We start from the raw sequence: 26,930 nt of genomic DNA on the forward strand, positions 1-26,930 counted from the left end.
AAGGCACCATTAATACTGAAAGGTACATACAGCTTTGGGAGCAACATATGTTGCCATCCAAGCAAGGTTATCATGGACGCCCCTGTTTATTTCAACAAGACATTGCAAGCCACATTCTGCACATGTTACAACAGCGTGGCTTCACAGTAAAAGAGAGCGGGTACAACTGGCCTGCCCGTAGTCCAGACCTGTCTCACGTTGCAAATGTGTGGCGTATTATGAAGCGTACAATACAACAAAGGAGACCCCGGACTGTTGAACAACTTAAGTTGTACATCAACCAGAATGGGAAATAATTCAAGCTGAAAAGCTTGAAAAATGGGTCTCCTCAATTCCCAAACGTTTATTGAGTGTTGTTAAAAGGAAAGGCCATGTAACACAGTGGTAAAAATGCCCATTCGCCAACTTTTTTGTAATGTGTTGCTGCCATTTAATTCTAAATTAATGATTATTTGTAAACAAAAAAAAATGGTGTTTCTCAATTTGAAGATATATATTAAATGTATATCTAAATATCAAATATTGTGTCTTTGAAATCTATTCAATTGAATATAGGTTGAAAAGGATTTGCAAATCATATTCTCTATTTACGAATTATACAACATGCCAACTTCACTGGTTTGGGTTTTTTTACTTCGTAATGGATTTTTTTAATACAACTCGTGTATTATAAACTTCCTACTAGGTTCTGAATAAAATGTAAAATTATTAAAAGGTTTTGGATAGTCATCTGCGGTGAGGTGGCGACTTGTCCAGGGTGTACGCCGCCTTCCGCCTGATTGTGGCTGAGATAGGCACCAGCGCCCCCCGCGACCCCAAAGGGAATAAGCTGTAGAAAATGGATGGATGGATAATCATGTTGGGGATTTTTTGACTGTGAAAATAAATGTTGGCACTGTAGAGAAATATATGACACAAGAAACAAAGATACAATGTTTTATTTGGATATTTTAAAAATCTTGATTTTTTTTTTTTCAAATGTCAGTGTTAAGATATATTTTTGTGCTTGTACTCTTTCAGTGTCGGTTTTCAATGTCCAGTTCCTCCTTTTGACTTTTTTATCATTGATGGATAGTGCACTGTGCAAACTAATAATCATAAACTACACACATAGGTCAAACATTAATCATTTTGCTCTGTTTATCGACCTCGCACAACTAAGATGTCATAAATGAGTGGCCCAGCAGTGCATGTCCATGTAATGACTAACAAATGCAAACACACAACGACACACGGTTGCGGGTATAAAAGCTCTTGTGAGCGTGCGGCCAAGTGATCAGGATCGCTCAGCATGATGCTGCTCACCGCTCTCTACTTCGGCCTCGCACTCGGCCTGACGAGTGCTGCATCAGTGTAAGTCGTCTCACCTTCAATTCTTATTCATTAAGCAGAAAATTCATTACACAGACGCAAAAAACCTGCAATGCATTCATATCATGTTGTGATACTTTGTATCATTCATGCTTATGCACAACTTCGGTAATAAAATGTAAACCAATACATTGTTTTACAAACCCTGTTTCCATATTAGTTAGGAAATTGTGTTAGATGTAAATATGAACAGAATACAATGATTTGCAAATCTTTTACAACCCATATTCAATTGAATGCACTACAAAGACAAGATATTTGATGTTCAAACTCATAAACTTCATTTTTTTTTGCAAATAATAATTAGCTTGGAATTTCATGGCTGCAACACGTGCCAAAGTAGATGGGAAAGGGCATGTTCACCACTGTGTTACATCACATTTTCTTTTAACAACACTCAATAAACGTTTGGGAACTGAGGAAACTAATTGTTGAAGCTTTGAAAGTGGAATTATTTTCCATTCTTGTTTTATGTAGAGCTTTAGTTGCTCAACAGTCCGGGGTCTCCGCTGTCGTATTTTACGCTTCATAATGTGCCACACATTTTTGATGGGAGACAGGTCTGGACTACAGGCGGGCCAGGAAAGTACCCGCAATCTTTCACTACGAAGCCAGGCTGTTGTAACACGTGTCTTGGCATTGTTTTGCTGAAATAAGCAGGGGCGTCCATGATAATGTTGCTTGGATGACAACATATGTTGCTCTTAAACCTGTATGGACCATTCAGCATTAATGGTGCCTTCACAGATGTGTAAGTTACCCATGCCTTAGGCACTGATACACCGCAATACCATCACAGATGCTGGCTTTCGAACTTTGCGCTTATAACAATCTGGATGGTTATTTTCCTCTTTGTTCCGGAGGACACCACGTCCACAGTTTCCAAATATAATTGGAAATGTAGACTTGTCAGACCACAGAACACTTTTCCACTTTACATCAATCAATCAATCAATCAATCAATCAATGTTTACTTATACAGCCCTAAATCACTAGTGTCTCAAAGGGCAGCACAAACCACTACGACATCCTCGGTAGGCCCACATAAGGGCAAGGAAAACTCACACCCAGTGGGACGTCGGTGACAATGATGACTATGAGAACCTTGGAGAGGAGGAAAGCAATGGATGTCGAGCGGGTCCAACATGATACTGTGAAAGTTCAATCCATAATGGATCCAACACAGTCGCGAGAGTCCAGTTCAAAGCGGATCCAACACAGCAGCGAGAGTCCCGTTCACAGCGGAGCCAGCAGGAAACCATCCCAAGCGGAGGCGGATCAGCAGCGCAGAGATGTCCCCAGCCGATACACAGGCGAGCAGTACATGGCCACCGGATCGGACCGGACCCCCTCCACAAGGGAGAGTGGGACATAGGAGAAAAAGAAAAGAAACGGCAGATCAACTGGTCTAAAAAGGGAGTCTATTTAAAGGCTAGAGTATACAAATGAGTTTTAAGGTGAGACTTAAATGCTTCTACTGAGTCCATCAGTCCATCTTAGATGAGCTCGGGCCCAGTGAAGCCGGCGGCGTTCCTGGGTGTTGCTGATAAATGGCTTTTGCTTTGCATAGAGAGTTTTAACTTGCACTTACAGATGTAGCGACCAACTGTAGTTACTGACAGTGGTTTTATGAAATGTTCCTGAGCCCATATAGGGATATCCTTTACACGCTGATGTCGGTTTTTGATGCGGTATCGCCTGAGAGATCAAAGGTCTGTAATATCATCGCTTACGTGCAGGGATTTCTCCAGATTCTCTGAACCTTTTGATGATTTTTACGGACCTTAGATGGTAAAATCCCTAAATTCCTTGCAATAGCTCGTTGAGAAATGTTGTTCTAAAACTGTTCGACAATTTGCTTACAAATTGATGACCCTCACCCCATCCTTGTTTGCGAAATACTTAAAATTTCATGGATGCTGTTTTTATACCCAATCATGGCACCCACTTGTTCCCAATTAGCCTGCACTCCTGTGGGATGTTCCATATAAGTATTTGATGAGCATTCCTCAACTTTATCAGTATTTATTGCCACCTTTCCCAACTTCTTTGACACATGTTGCTGGCATAAAATTCTAAAGTTAATGATTATATGCACGAAAAAAAAATGTTTATCAGTTTGAACATGAAATATGTTGTCTTTGTAGCATATTCAACTGAATATGGGTTGAAAATGATTTGCAAATCATTGTATTCCGTTTATATTTACATCTAACACAATTTCCCAACTCATATGGAAACGGGGTTTGTAGTAGACTAAAGGTGTTTGCTATTCTTAATAATCAACATTGTTCGGAATTTTATCATACAATGTTTTTTTTTTGCAAACTCTTCGCACTGTAGACATTGATTGATCATTGACTAGAAACTAAACACATTTCAAAACATTTGTTGCAAAATGCTTCGATTGAGCAAATACTCCAATGCTGTGTCATGTACGAACGACGCCGACTTAACTCACCTCTCTTGACCTGAAATGGGGACTTTTGGAACATTGAACTACTTCTCTTTGTGTGTCTTTAACAGGCAACTTGCAGCTCTCACAGCAGAAGGTGGGTGTCAGAATTTAAGAAAATAACCTACATATGAGAAATCCAATCACGTTTTTGGAACGAATATTTGATTTTTGCAAGTATGTTATAATAACCAAATGTCTAGAATGACACTTTAGCAGAAATATGTTGCATTTATGATACAATTATTTTGTTTTTGATTGTTATGCAATTATATGAACACATTAAATTAAATGTAATTTCCATCCATCCATTTTCTACCGCTTATTCCCTTGTTGGGGTCGCGGGGGGCGCTGGCGCCTATCTCAGCTACAATCGGGCGGAAGGCGGGACACACCCTGGACAAGTCGCCACCTCATCGCAGTAGATGTAATTCATACATATAAATTCCATCCATCCATCCATCCATTTTATACCGCTTGTCGCTTTTGGGGTCGCGGGAGGTCGCTGCATTAGGGCTAAATATATATTCATACTTATTAAATAAATAATACTGTTTAATGAATGGATTTTGGTGGAATTTGTGCAAATAAATTCAAGTAGAACAGTTAAAAAATGAATTGCTAACAACAAAATAGCATTAGTGTCCAAATATTGAACTCTATTTTCAAAGTTAATTTACGTTATGCAAATTCCAAAGTTAATTAATCTAATTATAATTTTAAAGTACCATGACTATGTTTTATATAATTATAAATACAATACTTTTTATGGGAATTTGCATATATTATACACAATTTTTATTGAAATGTACTGTATGTATTTAGTATTCACATTTGAAAATATAGTTTTATTTAATTTTAATAATAAAAAATATATATTTTTCAAATGTATTGATACTTTCTTACTATATTATAATTTATAATTTACCGTTCTATCCTTTGAAACCGAGCTATTGTATGGAACAATGTCCTTTTGGATCAATAAAGTTTGTCTAAGTCTAATTCATTCATTATTTAAGTGTTTAAAGTAGTTTTTTGGTATAATGTATTTACAGTATATTATATTTGTCCAGACTTTAGGGATGCTCTTCGTATCATATTGGCGTTTTCTCAAAATGTATTGTAATATATATATATATATATATATAGTTTTATAGTGATAGATATAAATACATATTATACTGTAAAAACAGTGTAATAAACAGAGCAAAAAAAAAAGCTGTGAGCCAACAACTTTGAATATCCAAAATGGAGTTTATTTTGCATGATGTTTTTTTTTTGTTGTTTTTTTTTAAATAAAGATGCAGTCCAGCCAGATCGATGCGATGGGATAGAATTTGACGCCATCACACCAGATGAAAAAGGAAACACTCTCTTCTTCAAAGGTACAACATTGTTCTTTTAACATGTGAATTAATCAACTAAAGGTTCCTGGGTAGTTGCCTTCGTGTTGCCATGGTCACATTTGCATCGATATGTTGTCGGTGTGGTTGGGTTGGTAGAGCGGCCATTCCAGCAACTTGAGGGTTCCATGTCCGATTCCCGCTACCACTATCCGAGTCACTGCTGTTGTCTCCTTGGGCAAGAGACTTCACCCACCTGCTCCCAGTGCCACCCACTCTAGTTTAAATGTAGCTTAAAGGTGTGAATAATGGGTTTCAGTCTCTAGAGCAGGGGTCACCAACCTTATTACTTAGTACTGATTAATGCGAAGGGCTACCAGTTTGATACACACTTAAATAAATTGCCAGATATAGCCAATTTGCTCAATTTAACTTTAAGTCCGTGTTTTTATTAATAATTAATGATATTTATCTTTGTGGAAACACTGGTCATCTTAATGATTTTTCACAATATAATATTCATAAATATATTTTGACTCTTTAAAATTCAACCGAAAAAAAGAAGAGAAAAATTAGCTAATTTTAATATTTTTGAAAAAATTGAAAAAATAATTTATGGAACATCATTAGTAATTTTTCCTGATTAAGATTAATTTTAGAATTTTGATGACATGTTTTAAATAGGTCAAAATCCAATCTGCACTTTGTTAGAATATATAACAAATTGGACCAAGCTATATTTCTAACAAAGACAAAACATTTTTTTGAATTTTAATCATAATAAGTTTGAAGAAATATTTCACAAATATTCTTTGTCGAAAAAAAAAGCTAAAATCAAGAATTAAATAAAAAAAATGTTTATTATTCTTTTCAATATTTTTTTATTTATTTGAACATTGATTTAAATTGTCAGGAACGAAGAGGAAGGAATTTAAAAGGTAAAAAGGTATATGTGTTTAAAAATCCTAAAATTATTTTTAAAGTTGTATTTTTTCTCTAAAATTGTCTTTCTGAAAGTTATAAGAAGCTAAGTAAAAAAAATATAAATTAATTTGTTTAAACAATTGAAGACCAAGTCATTAAAATATTTTCTTGGATTTTCAAATTCTATTTGAGTTTCGTCTCTTAGAATTAAAAATGTTGAGCAAAGCCAGACCAGCTTGCTAGTAAATAAATAAAATTAAAAAAATAGAGGCAGCTAACTGGTAATTGCTGCTATTTGAGCTATTTTTAGAACAGGCCAGCGGGCTACTCATCTGGTCCTTACGTTGGTGACCCCCTGCTCTAGAGAAAATCGCTATATAAATATAATTCACAAAATCGTATACTGTACACATGCTATATGTCCACATAATTGTATACATATAATTCCATCCATTAATCCATCATCTTCCGCTTATCCGAGGTCGGGTCGCGGGGGCAGCAGCATAAGTAGGGAAGCCCAGACTTCCCTCTCCCAAGCCACTTCGTCTAGCTCTTCCCGGGGGATTCCGAGGCATTCCCAGGCCAGCCGGGAGACATAGTCTTCCCAACGTGTCCTGGGTCTTCCCCGTGGCCTCCTACCGGTTGGACGTGCCCTAAACACCTCCCTAGGGAGGCGTTCGGGTGGCATCCTGACCAGATGCCCGAGCCACCTCATCTGGCTCCTCTCGATGTGGAGGAGCAGCGGCTTTACTTTGAGTTCCTCCCGGATGACAGAGTTTCTCACCCTATTTCTAAGGGAGAGCCCCGCCACCCGGCGGAGGAAACTCATTTCGGCCGCTTGTACCCGTGATCTTATCCTTTCGGTCATGACCCAAAGCTCATGACCATAGGTGAGGATGGGAACGTAGATCGACCGGTAAATTGAGAACTTTGCCTTCCGGCTCAGCTCCTTCTTCACCACAACGGATCGGTACAACTTCTGCATTACTGAAGACGCCGCACTGATCCGCCTGTCGATATCACGATCCACTCTTCCCTCACTCGTGAACAAGAATGTCAGCTAAAAGCTTTATCAAACAGTTTTTATGTGTGTTTTCTATTTTTTATTGTAACATTGACACTTGTGTCAGTGTCGGTGCAACTTTTTCAATAATGCCAAGTTTTCCTTTGATTTGTATTTCTGGTCTTGTCATCCTCGTCCGGACAGAAGGATGACACGGCAGAGACGTCAGAGATGCTTTACTGAATTAGAAGTTACTTTTGTACAAGCGAGCGTCTTTTTTCAGGGCTGCAGTGCCTGGAGGAGGTAGTCAAAAAGATATGTCCCTCACTTGTAGAAGCCAAACTTTCAGTTTTATATTCCTCCTTCCTGTCTGTGTTTGCGTGTGTGCTAAGTCAGGAAAGCACATCCTGACCATAAAAGGAGATTTTCATGTGTAAGTGTTTGGAAGGACAACAGATGTGTACGATAACTTGTAGGTTGAAGTTAAGATAAGCACGGAATCTCTCCTTCAGTATGAAGCTATAACTTTTGCATTCCGAAGCCTGGTTTTATTGTTTCTTCTCGTGAGAAGTCCACATGCGAATGTCCAACTAACACCTTAATGCATTATGGCCAAAAGCCAAAAGACTGATCGCACAGTTCCTGTCTTCACAATAAAAGTGCCGCTCCATCGCGCCTGCGCTAGCAAAATAAGAGTCTCCTAAAGCCAGCGCAAACAAGCAAGCAAGCTACGGAGTTTGCCGTCAATGTATTTCTTGTAAAGTGTATAAAAACGAATATGGAAGCTGGACAAATAAGATGCCAAAAACCAACGACTTTCATGTGGTATTAGACAGAAAAGAGGAACTTTTTTTCTCCTCCGTTTGAAAATGTGGACATTATCAGCAAAACTGTCTGATTCCAATCAATGCAAGTCATCAGAATCAGGTAATACACCAACTTATATTCTTGTCTTCATGAAAGATGTGAAGTGAAGTGAATTATATTTATATAGCGCTTTTCTCAAGTGACTCAAAGCGCTTTACATAGCGACACCCAATATCTAAGTTACATTTAAACCAGTGTGGGTGGCACTGGGAGCAGGTGGGTAACGTGTCTTGCCCAAGGACACAACGGCAGTAACTAGGATGGCACAAGCGGGAATCGAACCTGCAACCCTCAAGTTGCTGGCACGGCCACTCTACCAACCGAGCTATACCGCCGATAGGAATCTATATGTTAAACATGCATGTATATTCATTAAAACACCTTTAACATGTCAACAAAAACGGCAAAATAAATAACTATAAATCATATACTGTATATATGTATATATATATATATATATATATATATATATATATATGATATGTGTGTGTATGTATACATGAGGTAGATCACCTCGTCTTGGTCATTTATTAAGTAATTGATTAACGTTGAAAAACTTATTGGGGTGTTACCATTTAGTGTTCAATTGTACGGAATATGTACTGTACTGTGCAATCTACTGATAAAAGTTTCAATCAATCAATTAATCGATGAATGCCTACTGAGCCTATGGTGCTGTTAAGTTATTGTGGCTCAATTTGCATTATTTTTTTTAATTTTAATGTATTATTATTTAATATATAATATTGTTTTAGTTGCTTAAGAGATATTCCTGGCTATGAATTTGCTCATTGCTATTTTTATGTTTTTGTGCATTATTTGTTGCCGTAATCATTTAACAAACAGGTTACTCATCCGTTACTCAGTACTTGAGTCGTTTTTTCACAACATACTTTTTACTTTTACTCAAGTAAATATTTGGATGACTACTCCTTACTTTTACTGGAGTAATAAATCTCTAAAGTAACAGTACTCTTACTTGAGTACAATTTCTGGCTACTCTACCCACCTCTGACCATATGTAGAACATAATGAGTCAATTCACTTCACCTTCAATACTAAAACTTACTGTCAGTTTTCATCTACAAACCACCAAAGTCTTTACTTTCCAGTAGTTCTCTGTCAACCTGGAATGACTCTTTTCTCATGTTCCTGGTAGGTGCCCACGTATGGAAAGGCTTCCACGGTCCTGCCCATCTCTCAAGTGAATCCTTCAAAGAACTGGCCGATCATCCAACAGGCCATGTCGATGCTGCGTTCCGCATGCACAACACCGAGAACGTTGATGACCACGACCACGTCTACTTCTTCCTGGTAAGAACGAAACATATCCTTAGTCAACGTGAGCTTTGAACACCTTGAAACCTTGTGCACTCCAGGACGACCAAGTGTTCAGCTACTATAATCAGTCTTTGGAGAACGGCTATCCCAAGCCCATAGTAGACGACTTCCCAGGGGTCCCCTCGCACCTGGATGCAGCCGTGGAGTGTCCTAAAGGAGAGTGCACCACAGACTCGGTTCTGTTCTTCAAGGGTAAAAAAGAAACAAACAATTACTCTTTTATAATGTTTCCTAGTTTTTCGCCCACAAGCATCAAAACAATTTAAGACTACAGAAAAAAATAAGATTGTCAAGAGCAAAATAAAATCCAAACACACTGTGCTGCAGAAAAAGTCAAGAACTAATATTAATAATTCCTAAAAGTATTTAAAAAAGCCACCAAATCAGGGGTCGGCAACCCGCGGCTCTGGAGCCGCATGCGGCTCTTTGATCTCTCTAATGTGGCTCAGCTGCATAATTGCTGACCCCCCGAATATTCCGAGAGATTTCCGGAGTTTAACGCCTCTCACAGAAATCACCCGGGGCCAACATTCTCTGCTTTTCACCTGGTCGATAATATTGTGGGCGTGCCTTGATGGTAATGCCTTCACAGACCTGTAAAAATTGTCGTTGCGCCCGCTTTTACACCATGCATCCTCTGTTGACACACGAAAGTGACTGTAAGGCATACTTGGAGCCATACAGGTTACACTGAGGGTTGTGATATAAACAACTTTAACACTCTTACTAATATGCGCCACACTCTGAACCCACACCAAACAAGAATGACAAACACATTTCTGGAGAACTTCCGCATTGTAACACAACATAAGCAAAACAAAACAAATACCCAGAATCCCATGCATCCATAAATATTCCGGACTATATTATACACCCCCGCTAGCACCAAACCCCGCCCCCCCCAAACTACGCCCACCTCAACTGACGCACGAAGGGATGCATGGGATTCTGGGTATTTGTTCTGTTGTGTTTATGTTGCGTAACAGTGAGGATGTTCTCCAGAAATGTGTTTGTCATTCTTGTTTGGTTTCGGTTCACAGTGTGGCGCATGTTAGTAAGAGTGTCAAAGTTGTTTATATCACAACTCTCAGTGTAACCTGTACGGCTGTAAAAACAAGTACGCGTTGCAGTCGTTTAAGTGTGTCTTTGGAAGCCATATACGACTTGTGGCTGGGCTGGGCTAGATATTTGTACATGTTGTAGAGGTCATTAAAGGTAGCGCCTTCATAGCACGCCCGTGTTGTTAGGGCGAAAAGCAGCAGACATTTGCGAGAATAGTTGCTTTGAAATTCGGGAGTCTCCCAGAATGTCAGGCTTTCCCCTGACAGTTTGTCTATGTTTTAGTTTTTTCCTCTGCATTTGTCTGTTTCCTCTGTGTTTAGTATTTATTTTCCTTAGTTCCTGTCTAGTGCTCTTATTTTGTCAGCTTCCTGTCTTGTTCCCTGAGTGCTGTGTTCCTCCTCAGCTGCGGCTGATTGGCACCTGGCCACACCTGTTGCTAATCAGCCTGCTCTTATTTGTATCTGCTTTGTCTTGTGTCAGTTGCTGGATCATTGTATTGTCTTGTCGATGTTACGTCTAGTTGCTCTTGCGATGTGTTATCGCTCCTGTCGTGTCGTACCTTGTTTTTGCAGCGTAGTGGTAAGCTATATTCAGTTGATGTTTGTAGCTTACTGTTTTTTATTCCCTGCTTAAGTTTTATTTTTTATTATACAAGTACGACTTCTGTTTGCCTGTTCGCTACCCGCTAGCTTCCACGCTAAGCTCCTGGTCGTTATTTTCTAGCCCCAAGGCTAGCTCCTTTTGTTTGATTATCGGCCTAGTGCGCGCTTTGTGTTTGTACCCTTTTGTTTTTGTTTTTGTCTTAGAATTTAATTAAATCAGGTTTTCTCATTCCATGCCTGCCTCCTTCTCTGCATCTTGGGGTTCAACAACAAATAACTCTGACACGGAAAATTTGGGAAGGTCGGCAAGTTTGATTCTGTCAAGCGGCATTCATTGAAAACTTGCGGGCCGCACTAGCATTACATTTTTTATATTAAGGTGCGGGCCACTTGTCTGAGACCCCTGGTTAATACATAGCGCAATGCAAAAAAAGAACTCTGTATGCAGTGTTATTTCATTTTAAATTTCAAAAGAGTTTTGTGGCTCCTATTGTTTTCTTTATTTTGTGAAATTGGTCAAAATTGCTCTTTGGGTGGTAAGGGTTGCCTACCTCTGTCCTCTGTCGACTTGAGGCTGGAAAGAAAACCGTCAGGAATTAGCGTGGCTGCGGTAGTTGTGACCCCAAGATGCAGGAAACAGGAGGACGACGTGCAGGTAAGCTTCTTTTAATTATAATAAACACAAAATGTGCAGCAGGGAAGTGTACAAAATGATTGCAGCCCCAACACTGAGTCAGTAACAATTCAACACAAGAGAGGAGCAGTCACGCATGCTGCAAAAAGTGCTTAACATAATCACCCAGAAACAACCTTCCAGCCCTGACAGACAGGCGAGGCAGGCATAAATAGCAGTCTGATTGGTAATTGCAACCAGTTGTGCCAGGCTGCCAATCAGGAACAGGTGTGGGAGACGAGCGCTCAGGAGACATGCAGGAGGTGGAACAAAAATAAGAGCACTTACAGGAAATAAACACAAACTAAGGAAACATAAGACGTATCGTCAAACAAACAGTTGTTAAAATAACGGAGCAACAAAGCAGCCCAGAAAATGTCGGAGGAACTGGAGAAAAGTTACATACAAAACCCTCCCTGTACCAACAATCAATGACGGATGACAGAGAGAATCCTTTGTGTGAAATGTATTTGGAACGTCATACATTTTAAAAAGAAGGTATATTGTTTATCCAACAATGCCATTCTGTACTTGCTGGATTGTTTTTAAAGGTGAATTTAGATAGTACTTTATTTATTCCGTCAGGATAGTTCCTTCAGGAAAATTACAATTTTCAGCACAATCCCATTCAAGATCAAACAAACATTACAGGGAGACAGAACCGGATCGCTGACGGATCTGCCGGCTTTCAGCGCCCCTTACAAAAAAGATGAGATACAGGTAAACAAGGGGGAGGGGGCAGAAAAAGATAGAAGATTAAAATAAAATAAAAAAATCGGTCTTAGCCTGGGCCCTGGAGAAGGGGTGCAGACTGAGGCCAAAGGAATAAAACAACTCATAGCCATGGCACACATCCCTCTTACATGTGTGTAAGAGGGAAACATCAAACATCAAAGAACACAGAGGACATTAAAGACATTAAAGCAGCAGATACAACCAGCCACTTCTACATACAGCTATGAATAAAAAGTAAAAGAAACATATCCACTGTGGTGGCCTCTGCGGTGTTACACGCCATCGTCCGCTGGGGTGGAGGGAGCATGGCCAGAGACAGGAGCAGACCCAACAAAGCAACCAAGACAGCCGACTCCACTCTTGGCCAGTGTCCAGTCGAACTGCACTATGTTTTGGAATGTTGCCTATCCTTCACAATCATTATGAGAGACAAGAAAACAGATGTATTTTTATATGCATTTTCACTCGTAATTAAACGTAAGTAAAAGTCAGCTTACAGGGGAGCCCACAGGAGGTCATCTATTGCACCCATAATTAATAACCTTTAAATAACCATACAAACAACACCAACAATACTCCATTTAACCTACTCAGTGACCTAGTGGTTAGAGTGTCCGCCCTAAGATCAGTAGGTTGTGAGTTCAAACCCCAGCTGAGTCATACCAAACACAAAAAAAATGGGACTCATTACCTCTCTGCTTGGCACTCAGCATCAAGTGTTGGAGTTGGGGTTTAAATCACCAAAAATGATTCCCGGGCGCTGCACCGCTGCTGCCCACTGCTCCCCTCACTTCCCCGGGTGTGATCAAGGGTGATGGGTCAAATGCAGAGAATAATTTTGCTACACCAAAGAGTGTGTGTGACAATCATTGGTACTTTAACTTTAATTTACATTTTATGACTTGAATATTAGCCAAGTATTAGTAGAATTCCATCCGTCCATGCATTTTCTGCCGCTTATTCTCTTTGGGGTCGCGGGGGGCGCTGGTGCCTTTCTCAGCTACAATTTGGCGGAAGGCGGTGTACACCCTGGACAAGTCGCCACCTCATCGCAGGCCTAACACAGATAGACAGACAACATTCACACTCACATTCACACACTAGGGCCAATTTAGTGTTGCCAATCAACCTATCCCCAGGTGCATGTCTTTGGAAGGGGGAGGAAGCCGGAGTACCCGGAGGGAACCCACGCATTCACGGGGAGGACATGCAAACTCCACACAGAAAGATCCCGAGCCCGGGATTGAACCCACGACTACTCAGGACCTTCGTATTGTGAGGCAGATGCACTAACCCCTCTTCCACCGTGAAGCCCTATTAGTAGAATTGTTATTATAAATGCTAACTCAGACAAATTATTTACAGGGGTTCCGTGATCACAGAGCGCTAACTAGCTTTTGATGCCATATTCACATCATCGGCTGGTCAGCTGCTTTCTTGCCTTGGAGCATGTGATAGTTTATTCTAGATTATAATTAATGTCTCTCATCTTGATAGTAGAATAATGAGGACATAATTAGACAGGTTGGTATACTTTGACGGCCAACTTAGACCCGAAAATGTGGAGAAAGACACAAAAAGACGCATGATTTCACCCCTCTTTTTTCTACACGAAAACTATGAGTAATTTTTCATCCAAACGGGAATGTATAAGGATTGTTAATGAGGAAGAAAATTCTGAAGAAAAAATGTATTTCCCCTTTAAGGTCTTGTGTCTAACTCACTCTGGTGATCTGGCAGACGTTCACTAAAGTGGAACAACAGAGCACACCTTCGGCCTGCTAAAAATGTTGGTTAGGTTGTCTAAATCATACTGGAGGACTGCTTGTAATTGCCCAGAAAAGGTGGCACAGATTATAGTTGTGTGCTTCATGTTTGACACCACAGGTTGAAGCATGAGTTGTCCCACCTCGTCACCAAAAGACAAAGACTATCTTCTACTGCATCTGGGCTTTGATCGTTCGGCATTTGGTTGGGCCTTGATTTCCCGAGTCTTTAAGCAGCCAATAGTAGGTTTGCCCATGAAGCCCTTCAGCAAACAGAGGGCTAATATTGGCTTTCCACCCTCGTTGTTTTGAATCAGCTGCCCACTCAGGGTACTCAAGATTCTTGCGTTGGAATGCCTCCTCCATAGCATCTTCCCAGCGGAACTCTGTGATGTAAACTGTGTGAAGTGATGGATGATCAGAACGCAAAGTCTTGTCTGTTGTTTTTTGTGATGGATCAGATCAAAAAAAGTGCTTGGTTCAGATCGGTTATGCGCTCATTTTGAGTGGGCTGATATTCCATGTTGTACAGACTTTGGTTTGATTTGCAGATTCTTGAGTGGACCCTCTCAGAGATTGAGTAGTGAAGAAGGCGGGGCCGTGACGTTTGTCTGTCTGTTCTCAATGGTAGCTGCTAGGCACTATTGGACATGGTTGTACCACCAGGTGTACCGACCCTGTCAGCAAGATTGTCTTGCAGCTTTTTGGACTACACGTGGGTCATAAGATGCTGTCAACGGCAATTTCAACCTTATTTTGGAGCATTTGAACTCCTCTGCAAGTTTGGAAAAATTAGTCCCTTGGACACCTTTTCCATTCAGCCCAATCTTGCTGAAGCATCTGGTAAGTCTCAAACACTTTTTGGTAGATGCTAAGATGCCACATCAGGATGGCTGGCAGCACTAACTAAAAATACCAGAACTTTAGCATGCCTGGGATCATGGTCATTGATTGTGGCCTGCCTGAGCTATCATTATTGCTCTTTGCCCCTCAGAGTGACTTCCAAACCTAAGACTTTAGACTGGCTTCTCAATTCTATTGATACCAATTCCTTGCCAACACAGAACCACTCACTCGACAGCTTTTCCTAGATGACCCAAATAGTACTGGACTTTCTATAGCCTACTGTATGTTCTGCAGTTTGCTCAGCAGCCATCTGGTACATGCCTTGGTTGTGGTAAGTATTGTCATGTCATCCATGATTGCTCTGATGGGAGACAATCAGACATGGTTTGAGCTTCTGTCATTGGCAACTATTGAGGTTAGTGTCCATTACTCCAACATATGGGTAATGACGGTATCCTCAATCAATCAATCAATCAATCAATGTTTATTTATATAGCCCTAAATCACAAATGTCTCAAAGGACTGTACAAACCGCTACGACTACGACATCCTCGGAAGAACCCACATAAGGGCAAGGAAAACTCACACCCAGTGGGCAAGGAGAATTCACACCCAGTGGGACGCCAGTGACAATGATGACTATGAGAAACCTTGGAGAGGACCTCAAATGTGGGCAACCCCCCCCCTCTAGGGGACCGAAACCAATGGATTTCGAGCGGGTCTAACATGATACTATGAAAGTTCAATCCATAGTTGCTCCAACACAGCCACGAGAGTTCAGTTCAAAGCGGATCCAAGACAGCAGCGAGAGTCCCGTCCACAGGAAACCATCCCAAGCGGAGTCGGATCAGCATCACAGAGATGTCCCCAATCGATACACAGGCGAGCGGTCCATCCTGGGTCCCGACGAGCGGTCGATCCTGGGTCTCGACTCTGGACAGCCAGTACTTCATCCATGGTCATCGGACTGGACCCCCTCCACAAGGGAGGGGGGGACATAAGAAAAAAAGAAAAGAAGCGGCAGAGGAACTGGTCTAAAAAGGAGGTCTATTTAAAGGCCAGAGTATACAAATGAGTTTTAAGGTGAGACTTCAATGCTTCTACTGAGGTAGCATCTCGAACTGTTACCGGGAGGGCATTCCAGAGTACTGGAGCCCGAATGGAAAATGCTCTATAGCCCGCAGACTTTTTTGGGGCTTTAGGAATCACTAATAAGCCGGAGTCTTTTGAACGCAGATTTCTTGCCGGGACATATGGTACAATACAATCGGCAAGATAGGATGGAGCTCGACCTAATGTATTTTATACGTAATTAGTAAAACCTTAAAGTCACATCTTAAGTGCACAGGAAACCAGTGCTGGTGAGCCAGTACAGGCGTAATATGATCAAACTTTCTTGTTCTTGTCAAAAGTCTAGCAGCCGCATTTTGTACCAACTGTAATCTTTTAATGCTAGACATGGGGAGACCCGAAATAATACGTTACAGTAATCGAGACGTATTATTATGCTGTACTTTTCAGTGTGAACACACTTACTGGATGCACGACAAATACATTGTGTATGTACTCAAGTAAACCAACTGAGATACAGCACTTAATATTGCTACATAATCCCCGTGGTTCCTCCGTGCATACATGAGTTCTTCTTTCTGTGCAACTACTTCTTTGCTCCCGTTTTGCTTGTTACTGCTCGCATGCAAAGCATTTTTTTCAGTTCTTTTGTACTTTTGTACAGCGTTTGTTACAGGTACAGTAGGTTTGTGTTTGTTACTTTTTCCCTGTCAACCTGGTGTCATTGTAGACTGCCTTGTTGCCCCGTTGCTTGCTTTTCAACCTAAGGGCCAAGTAGTAAATACAGAAGTGCTCAAATTTAGACACGACCTGAGAATAAAGTGGCGGACAAAAGATCCGGTAAGGTTTATTCAGGTGTACTGGAGAGGAGGCTACGTCAGATATTTGAACTTCGGATTCAGGAGGAACAGTGTGGTTTTCGTCCTGGTCATGGAATTGGGGACCAGCTATATACTCTCGGCAGGGTTCTTGAGGGTGCATGGGAGTTTGCCCAACCAGTCTGCATGTGCTTTGTGGACTTGGAGAAGGCATTCGACCGTGTCCCTCGGGAAGTCCTGTGGGGAGTGCTCAGAGAGTGTGGGGTATCAGACTGTCTTATTGTCACAGTCCGCTCCCTGTACGATCAGTGTCAGAGCTTAGTCCGCATTGCCGGCAGTAAATCGGACACGTTTCCAGTGAGGGTTGGACTCCAGCAAGGCTGCCCTTTGTCACCGGTTCTGTTCATAACTTTTATGGACAGAATTTCTAGGCGCAGTCAAGGCATTGAGGGGTTCCGGTTTGGTGGCCGCAGGATTAGGTCTCTGCTTTTTGCAGATGATGTATTCCTAATGGCTTCTTCTGGCCGGGATCTTCAGCTCTCCCTGGATCGGTTTGCAGCCGAGTGTGAAGCAACCAGAATGAGAATCAGCACCTCCATGTCCGAGTACATGGTTCTCTCCCGGAAAAGGGTGGAGTGCCATCTCCAGGTTGGGGAGGAGACTCTGCCCCAAGTGGAGGAGTTCAAGTACCTAGGAGTCTTATTCATGAGTGGGGGAAGAGTGATTGTGAGATCAACAGGCGGATCGGTGCGGCGTCTTCAGTAATGTGGACGTTGTACCAATCCGTTGTGGTAGAGAATGAGCTGAGCCGGAAGGCAAATCTCTCAATTTACCGGTCGATCTACGTTCCCATCCTCACCTATGGTCATGAGCTTTGGGTCATGACCGAAAGAATAAGATCACGGGTACAAGCGGCTGAAATGAGTTTCCTCCGCCGTGTGGCAGGGCTCTCCCTTAGAGATAGGGTGAGAAGCTCTGCCATCCGGGAGGAACTCAAAGTAAAGCCGCTGCTCCTCCACATCGAGAGGAGCCAGATGAGGTGGTTCGGGCATCTGGTCAGGATGCCACCCGAACGCCTCCCGAAGGAGGTGTTTAGGGCACGTCCAACCTGTAGAAGGCCACGGGGAAGACCCAGGACACGTTGGGAAGACTATGTCTCCCGGCTGGCCTGGGAACCCCTCGGGATCCCCCGGGAAGAGCTAGACAAAGTGGCTGGCGAAAGGGAAGTCTTGGCTTCCCTGCTTAGGCTGCTGCCCCTGCGACACGATGGATGGACAAAAGGCTGGTGAGGCACCAGTGACACAGACTCGAGAGACTCTGTCCTTGAAGTCAGGCCATAAAATATAGATATATAACATGAATAAATACACTATATGTATGACATGGAAAAACATGAAAGGGATACTATGACAACTTTCCTCTTTTCTGGCTGATAAATGTTGAAATTTAGGACACACATATCAAACAATGCCAAAGCGTCAAATTATTAGGTTCATGTATTTGGACATGCGCTTGCAAGCAGTTTTGGATGCCTCTGACTGCTGTGTTTTGCAATTGGGGCTCAAACCAAATTTAATTTTGAGGTAATACTTGAGTGGGCCAGTAATCAGGTGGCGACCCGACCAGGGCCCGAGTGCAGCCGGGATAGGCTTCAGCCCCCCCGCGACCAAGAAGGGGACAAGCGGTAGAAAATGGATGAACGGATTTCAGTGGGTTTGGACCCCGCCGTTCTGAAAAAGGTTAAAAAGTTTAAAAACAACTGACCTAAACCACAAGGAAGTATGTTAAATGTGAAATACAAGCATCATAGGTGTCCTTTAATTTAATTATTGCCTAATGTAATCAATGAATACCTTTTTAAATTTCCATCCATCCATTTTCTACCGCTTATTCCCTTTGGGGTCGCGGGTGCCTATCTCAGCTACAATCAGGCGGAAGGCGGGGTTCACCCTGGACAAGTCGCCACCCCATTGCAGGGCCAACACATATAGACAGACAACATTCACACTCAATTATAATTTTGAAAAAGAAAGACTAAAATATGTTATTTGTAACATAAATATAAATATATCAAAATTAATAAAGGTCTGAGTTTATCTTAAGGTCTATATTGTTTAATAAATGTATATTTTATATATATTCTATATCGTTTTTAAATAAAAGCGTCCAAACTTTGGGACACCATGTAGTTTGTAGGTTTTTTTAAGGACAATGCTGCATTCAAGAGGATGAAATGTGCTACTGCTTTCTGTTTGCTACTACAGGAGTGAAGAGTCGGGCAAATGTGTAACGCTAATGCAGAAGCTCATTCAGTATTTGTCATTGTTTTGCCTCCCTAAAACGTGTCATGTTTCCTCCACAGGACATGACGTACATTTATATGATATTGCCACAAAGACGGTGAAAACCAAGACATGGTCCCACCTACCGACATGCACGTCTGCACTGCGCTGGCTGGAGCACTATTACTGCTTCCATGGACACAACTTCACCAGGTTCCACCCCCTGTCAGGACAGGTCAACGGTTCCTACCCAAAGGATGCCCGCCATTACTTCATGACCTGTGCCAACTTTGGTGAGCTCCACAGGTTCTCTTAAAAGACCTACTGAAACCCACTTCTACCGACCACACTGTCTGATAGTTTACATATCAATGATGAAATATTAACATTGCAACACATGCCAATACGGCCGGGTTAGTTTACTAAATTGCAATTTTAAATTTCGCGCGGAAGTATTCAGCTGAAACGTCGCGGTATGATGACGCGTTGTGGAGGACATTTTGTTCCAGCACCGTTCTCAGCTATAAGTCGTCTGTTTTCATCGCATAATTCCACAGTATAATAGACATCTGTGTTGCTGCGAATTTTGCAATTTGTTCAATGAATAATGGAGACGTCAAAGAAGAAAGCTGTAGGTGGGAAGCGGTGTATTGTGGCCGCCTTTAGCAACACAAACACAGCCGGTGTTTCTTTGTCTACATTCCCGAAAGATGACGGTGAATCTTTACTATGGAAAACAGCGGTCAAGCGAACACGGTTAGATTGCACCACACACACAAAGTACAGTGGATTATGCACCGATCATTTCGAAAGATCTTGTTTTGAAGAGGGTCCCTTGCGAAAGGCAAAGATGGGCATCGCCACCACCCGTCGATTGGTGCTGAAGAAAGGTGCGGGGCCGACCTTCAGGTTGTACAGCTACGAACATATAATCTCACTAAAACACTAGTAACACAATAAGCAGATAAGGGATTGTCCAGAATTATCCTAGTAAATTAGTCTAATAACATCTGAATCGCTCTCACTGCATAGTCTTTCTTCTTTTCTTTCTGGTCCTTCACTCTCACTTTCCTCATCCACCAATCTTTCATCTTCGCTCAAATTAATGGGGAAATCGTCGCTTTATCGGTCCGAACACGGTTGGATTGGACCACACACACAAAGTACAGTGTATTATGCAGCGATCATTTCGAAAGATCGTGTTTCGCAGAGGGTCCCTTGCGAAGGGCAGGGATGGGCATCGCCCTCACCCGTCGACTGGTGCTGAAGAAAGGTGCGGGGCCGACCTTCAGGTTGTACAGCTACGAACATATAATCTCACTAAAACACTAGTAACACAATAAGCAGATAAGGGATTTTCCCAAATTATCCTAGTAAATTAGTCTAATAACATCTGAATCGCTCCCACTGCATAGTCTTTCTTCTTTTTTTTCTAGTCCTTCACTCTCACTTTCCTCATCCACAAATCTTTCATTTTCGCTCAAATTAATGGGGAAATTGTCGCTTTCTCAGTCCGAACATGGTTGGATTGGACCACACACACAAAGTACAGTGTATTATGCAGCGATCGTTTCGAAAGATCGTGTTTCGCAGAGGGTCCCTTGCGAAGGGCAGGGATGGTTGTCGCCCTCACCCGTCGACTGGTGCTGAAGAAAGGTGCGGGGCCGACCTTCAGGTTGTACAGGTTCGACCATATATTCTCAATAAAACACTAGTAACACAATAAGCAGATAAGGGATCTTCCAGAATTGTCCTAGTAAATTTGTCTAATAACATCTGAATCGCTCCCACTGTATAGTCGTTTTTCTTTTTTTTCTAGTCCTTCACTCTCCCTTTCCTCATCCCCAAATCTTTCATCTTCGCTCAAATTAATGGGGAAATCGTCGCTTTCTCGTTCCGAATCGCTCTCGCTGCTGGTGGCCGTGATTGTAAACAATGTTCAGATGTGAGGAGTTCCACAACCCGTGACGTCACGCGCATATTGTCTGCTACTTCCGGTACAAACAAGGCTTTTTTATTAGCGACCAAAAGTTGCGAACTTTATCGTCGATGTTTTCTACTAAATCCTTTCAGCAAAAATATGGCAATATCGCGAAATGATCAAGTATGACACATAGAATGGACCTGCTATCCCCGTTTAAATAAGAAAATCTCATTTCAGTAGGCTTTTAAGCTCAGTGTCAACTATTGCTTATTTTTACTTTTTGACTGTTAAATTAGATTTTCTTCAAAATATCATTTGACATGGCCTGCATCAGCACAATTCAAAGGAGGATATTTATCTTGATATTATTCATTATGATTAGTTTAAATTTACCATTATTTCAAAACTGTCATTTGTTAATGATCAATAAAATGAATAGTAGACTAATAGATTATATTTGACTCAGTTAAAAAAAATATATCAAAAAAATTAGTATTTTCCTTTACACTGTTTTGTACGTAGTTAAGAAATTTCAACCGCTCAGCATATTTTTTTTTTACGCATGTAGCCTTATGTTGGAAAAAGCCTAGACTTGGGTCCAGCATTTATAGGAACAGTGTACTGTATGTTTTAAATTGTTACACTATTTGTGAGCCTAATGTGTGCACTTGCAGGCCACGGTGGGGATTATAAAGTACCAAAATGCAGCGAAGTTAAAATAGACGCCATCACAACGGATGACACCGGGAAAAAATATTTATTTGCAGGTAAGGTCACTCGTATTAAAAAAAACAAAAAAAAACTATGTCTGTTACAAGGCTATTGTTTTATTCACTCCAAAAGGTCCGATCTATATGCGCCTGGATACACATCGGGATGGTTTTCATGCCTTCCCGATAACGAGGGTGTGGAAGGAGATGATCAGTGGTGTGGATGCTGTTTTCTCCTACACGGACAAGATCTACATGATTAAGGTCTGACATCACTCAAAGCAGCATTATTCACTCAAAATGTATAATGTATGTATATATACACTGCTATACAAGCTGTACACTGACTACTCTAGAGTAGATGTATTTGAAGGGGAACATTATCACAATTTCTGAAGGGTTAAAATCAATAAAAAATCAGTTGCTTGTTTTATTTTTCGAAGTTTTTCTCATAATTTTCCCAATCACGCAATATTCCGAAAAACGGCTTCAAAGTGCCTGATTTTAACCGTCGTTATATCCACCCGTCTGTTGTCTTGTGACGTCACTGCATGAAGCCACCAGAAACAAACATGGCGGATAGCACAGAAAGGTATAGCATAGTAGCTCGGATTCAGACTCGGATTTCAGCGGCGCAAGCGATTCAACAGATTACGCATGTATTGAAACGGATGGTTGGAGTGTGGAGGCAGGTAGCGAAAACGAAATTGAAGAAGAAACTGTAGCTATTGAGCCATATAACGACAGACAGCGGCACGGGAGGAAGCACGGACAAATTCGGCGATTGCCTTCTAACCAACGATTGGTATGTGTTTGTTTGGCATTAAATATGGGTGGAGGGAAAGGCTGGATGCAAATATAGCTACAAATGAGACATAATGATGCAATATGTACATACAGCTAGCCTAAATAGCATGTTAGCATCGATTAGCTCGCAGTCCTGCCGTGACCAAATATGTCTGATTAGCACACTCCACATAAGTCAATAACATCAACAAAACTCACCTTTGTGATTTCGTTGACTTTATCGTTGGAAACGCATCTGCTTTGAGTGTCGCAGGATATCCACACATTCTTGCCATCTCTGTCGTAGCATAGCTGTCGTCGGTAAAGTGTGCGGAACAAACAAGGGAATTTCGCATCTTTTGGCCACTGGTGCAACTTGAATCCGTCTCTGTTCGTGTTGTTACACACTCCGACAACACACCGATGAGGCGTGATGTCTCCAAGTTGAAAAATCGGAAAATAACAGAGCTGATTTGAGAAAATGGCGGATTGCTTCATGTAGTGACATCACGGGTGAAAGGTCATCGCTCCGACAGGCTATCAATTGAAAGGCTTTTAAATCACCAAATTCACCCTTTTAGAGTTCGGAAATCGGTTAAAAAACATATGGTCTTTTTTCTGCAACATCAAGGTATATATTGACGCTTACATAGGTCTGGTGATAATGTTCCCCTTTAATTCCCCACATATATTGCAGTTTCACACAGGGTTTCTTCATAGATTCTTTACTAAATGCCATTGCCTACAACTGGCTAGGTGTGAATACTGCATTTTTTCCGGATTATATGAACTTTAACTTTAAAGTTAAAAAGTTTAAGTACCCATTATTGTCCCACGCACACTAGGTGTGGCGAAATTATCCTCTGCATTTGACCCATCACCCTTGTTCACCCCCTGGAAAGTGAGGGGAGCAGTGAGCAGCAACGATGGCCGTGCCCGCGAATCCTTTTTTGGTGATTTAACCCCCAATTCCAACCCTTAATGCTGAGTGATGAGGTTGTTTCAACTATATTGTTTTTTCTATGCAGCACGGTAGAGGAGGGGTTAGTGTGTCTGCCTCACAATACGAAGGTCCTGAGTTCAATCGGGATCTTTCTGTGCGGCGTTTGCATGTTCTCCCCGTGACTGCGTGGGTTCCCTCCGGGTACTCCGGCTTTCTACCACTGCCAAAAAACATGCACCTGTGGATAGGTTGATTGGCAACCTTAAATTGGCCCTAGTGTGTGAATGTGAGTGTGAATGTTGTCTGTCTATCTGTGTTGGCCCTGTGATTAGGTTGCTACTTGTCCAGGGTGTACGATGCCTTCCGCCCGAAACACTGCTGAGATAGGCTCCAGCGACCCCCCGCGACCACGAAAGGGACAAGCAGTATAAAATGGATGGATGGATGGTTATTTCTATGCAAAACTTTGTGACGGCACGTCTAGACATAAGATACTACCACATATAATATGATAAATTGATAAAAGCGCAATAAGCGCACACTCGGTTGGAGCTGAGAGAGGCACCAGCGCGCCAGATATACTTTATTAATCCCTGAGGGGAAATTAAGATTTTCAGCACAATCTCATTCAAGATCAGACAAACATTACAGGGAGACAGAACAGGATCGCTGACGGGTCTGCCAACTTCCGGTGCTCCTTACAAAAAAGTTGAGAAACAGGTAAACATTGGGGGGGTGAGAAGAAAAAAATTCAGTCTAAGCCTGAGGCCCTGGAGATGGGGTCCAGACTAAGGCTAAGGGGGGAAAAACTCATAGTTATAGCACACATAAGCATGTGTGTAAGAGGGAAACATCAAAGAACACAACGGACATTAAAAACATTAGAAGAGCAGAGCTGATGCAACCAGCCACTTCTACATACAGCTACCAAAAAAATAAAAATAGATAAATACATTTTAAAAAAACATAGTGGCCTCTGCAGTGTTCCACACCATCTTCTGCTGGGGTGGGGGGGAGCATGGCTAGAGACAGGAGCAGACCCAACAAAGCAACCAAGAGATGCCTTGTTGCTTCCCCCACAGCCAATAGACAAAAGGGAAAAGCAGGTGTAAAAAGGATATACTAGATATACATTCAAAGCATACCAAACATTTACGAAATGCAAAGCTATGTGATTGTTGTGTAAAAATACGCTGACTGAAGCAAAATGCTGCGCTCCGGCTCTCATGCATGCAGGACGACCAAGTGTTCATCTATAAATCCGATGCGCACTACACCTTAATCGAAGGCTACCCTAAATCCCTGAAGGAAGAGTTGGGCATCGAGGGACATGTGGACGCTGCTTTTATGTGTCCCAATCAACATACGGTCCACGTAATTCAAGGTACTGTAAATCCTCCCGGTCTGTCCGCACCGCCTCCAACACGTCATTAACAACTCACCATGTCTGCAGGAAAGATCATTCGTGACATCGACCTGACTGCTACGCCAAGAGTGATGACCCGAGAATTTCCCTTGCCCTTCTCTGATATTGACGCTGGCCTATGCGGCCAGGAGGGCGTCAACGTGTTCAAAGGCCACCAGTACTACCATTATGACAACGCCTTCACCCTAGCTGTGACCAGAATAGCCCCAGTGCCAGAAAACGTTACTCCGGCCATGATGGGATGTGAGGAGTAAACATTAATTAGACATCTACAATGTTTCATTTTTTAAATTGTGTGTGGTGATTACGCTGTACGGACACAAGTGAAAACAACTTGACATGCATCAATAAAAGTACACTGAACAAATATATAAAAACACTTGTGTTGTTGCTTCCATGTTTCATGAGCATCTGGAAGGCATATTTCAAATATTGTTTACCAATCTGTTAAAATGTGTACTGTTCTTTAGCACTTCTCCTTTGCTGAGATAATCCATCCACGCCACAGGTGTGGCATATCAAGGTACTGAATAAATAGAGTGATTATTGCACAGGTTGACCACAATAAAATGGCCCATATAAAATGTCCAGTTTTACGGTATTGGGGGTTCCATGGGTTCTATTGTTACCACCATTTGCCTCAAGCAGTGCAACACATCTCCTTGGCATTGAGTTGATCAGGTTGTTGATTTTGAAACGTTGCTGAATATTGTCAGGAGAGCCTGCTGACCAACAGCATCCCTGTCTGGACTGGAGCCTGCAATGCCTCAGACTGGAAGTCTCTCCAGATAGTGGTGAGGACGGCGGAAAAGATTATCAGGACTCCTCTTCCTCCCATCCAGGGGATCGAAAAAAGCAGCTGCCTGACCAGGGCTCAGAAAATCTGCAAAGACTCCTCCCACCCCCACCCAAGCACTGTTTTCACTGCTGGACTCTAAGAAGAGGTTCCGCAGCCTCCGTAGCAGAACGTCCAGGTTCTGTAACAGTTTCTTCCCTCAGACCGTAAGGCTCTTGAACGCATCATAATTAAATTACCCTCTCAACTCCCCACAAAATGGATTAACTCGCTGGAATAGAAAAGACATATAACATACATCCATAAATATGGACACGTGTGAAAAAGTTCAATGTATTTATCTGTACAGTAATCTATTTATTTATATCTGCACCTTATTGCTTTTTTTTAATCCTGCACTACCAAGAGCTAGTGCAACGAAATTTCGTTCTTATTTATACTGTAAAGTTCAAATTTGAATGACAATAAAAAGGAAGTCTAAGTCTAAGGAGTTGAAACATGCTGATCCAGAGAATTCCAAACATGTTAAAAGGTTGACATTTGTGTTCTTTGATGTTTCCCTCTTACGCACATGTAAGAGTGATGTGTGCTATGGCGATGAGCTGTTTTTCCCCTTGGCCTCAGTCTGGGCCCCTTCTCCAGAGGGCCAGGGTTTGACTGATTTTTTTTCCTCACCCCCCAAGCCACCCCCCAAACCCCCCATTGTTTACCTGTATCTCACCTTTTTTTGGAAGGGGCGCCAGAAGTTGGCAGACCCGTCAGCAATCCTGTTCTGTCTCCCTGTAATGTTTTTCTGATCTTGAAAGGGATTGTGCTGAAAAATGTTATTTCCCCTCAGGGATTAATAGAGTATTTCTGATTCTCATTCTGATTCTGATTAGAGATGTCCGATAATGGCTTTTTTGCCGATATCCGATATTGTCTGACTCTTAATTACCGATTCCGATACATACAGTCGTGGAATTAACACATTATTCTGCCTTATTTTGTTGAGATGCCCCGCTGGATGCATTAAACAATGTAACTAGGCTTTCCAAAATAAATCAACTCAAGTTATGGAAAAAACTTGCATTAGTTTTTTTTAGCATGCCTCAAAACAGCATCTTGGAATTTGGGACATGCTCTCCCTGAGAGAGCATGAGGTGGGCTAGGGTTGAGGTGTGGGGGATTAGAGGGTAGGGGGGTG

The 26,930-nt window shown here is 41.8% G+C and overlaps 1 protein-coding gene across 1 annotated transcript; it reads left to right on the forward strand.

Moving 5' to 3' along the window:
* The first annotated feature begins 1,225 nt into the window (after positions 1-1,225).
* Positions 1,226-25,325, forward strand: hpxb (hemopexin b). The gene is made up of 10 exons (XM_061904655.1): positions 1,226-1,353; positions 3,898-3,923; positions 5,128-5,211; positions 9,123-9,277; positions 9,343-9,496; positions 19,240-19,452; positions 21,758-21,850; positions 21,927-22,057; positions 24,759-24,906; positions 24,976-25,325. The coding sequence occupies exons 1-10, from the start codon at positions 1,292-1,294 to the stop codon at positions 25,200-25,202; spliced, it is 1,293 nt and encodes a 430-aa protein (XP_061760639.1). The 5' UTR covers positions 1,226-1,291; the 3' UTR covers positions 25,203-25,325.
* The last annotated feature ends 1,605 nt before the right edge of the window (positions 25,326-26,930 follow it).

The sequence above is a fragment of the Nerophis ophidion genome, linkage group LG06, assembly GCF_033978795.1.
Source record: "Nerophis ophidion isolate RoL-2023_Sa linkage group LG06, RoL_Noph_v1.0, whole genome shotgun sequence".
Classification (NCBI taxonomy): domain Eukaryota; kingdom Metazoa; phylum Chordata; class Actinopteri; order Syngnathiformes; family Syngnathidae; genus Nerophis; species Nerophis ophidion.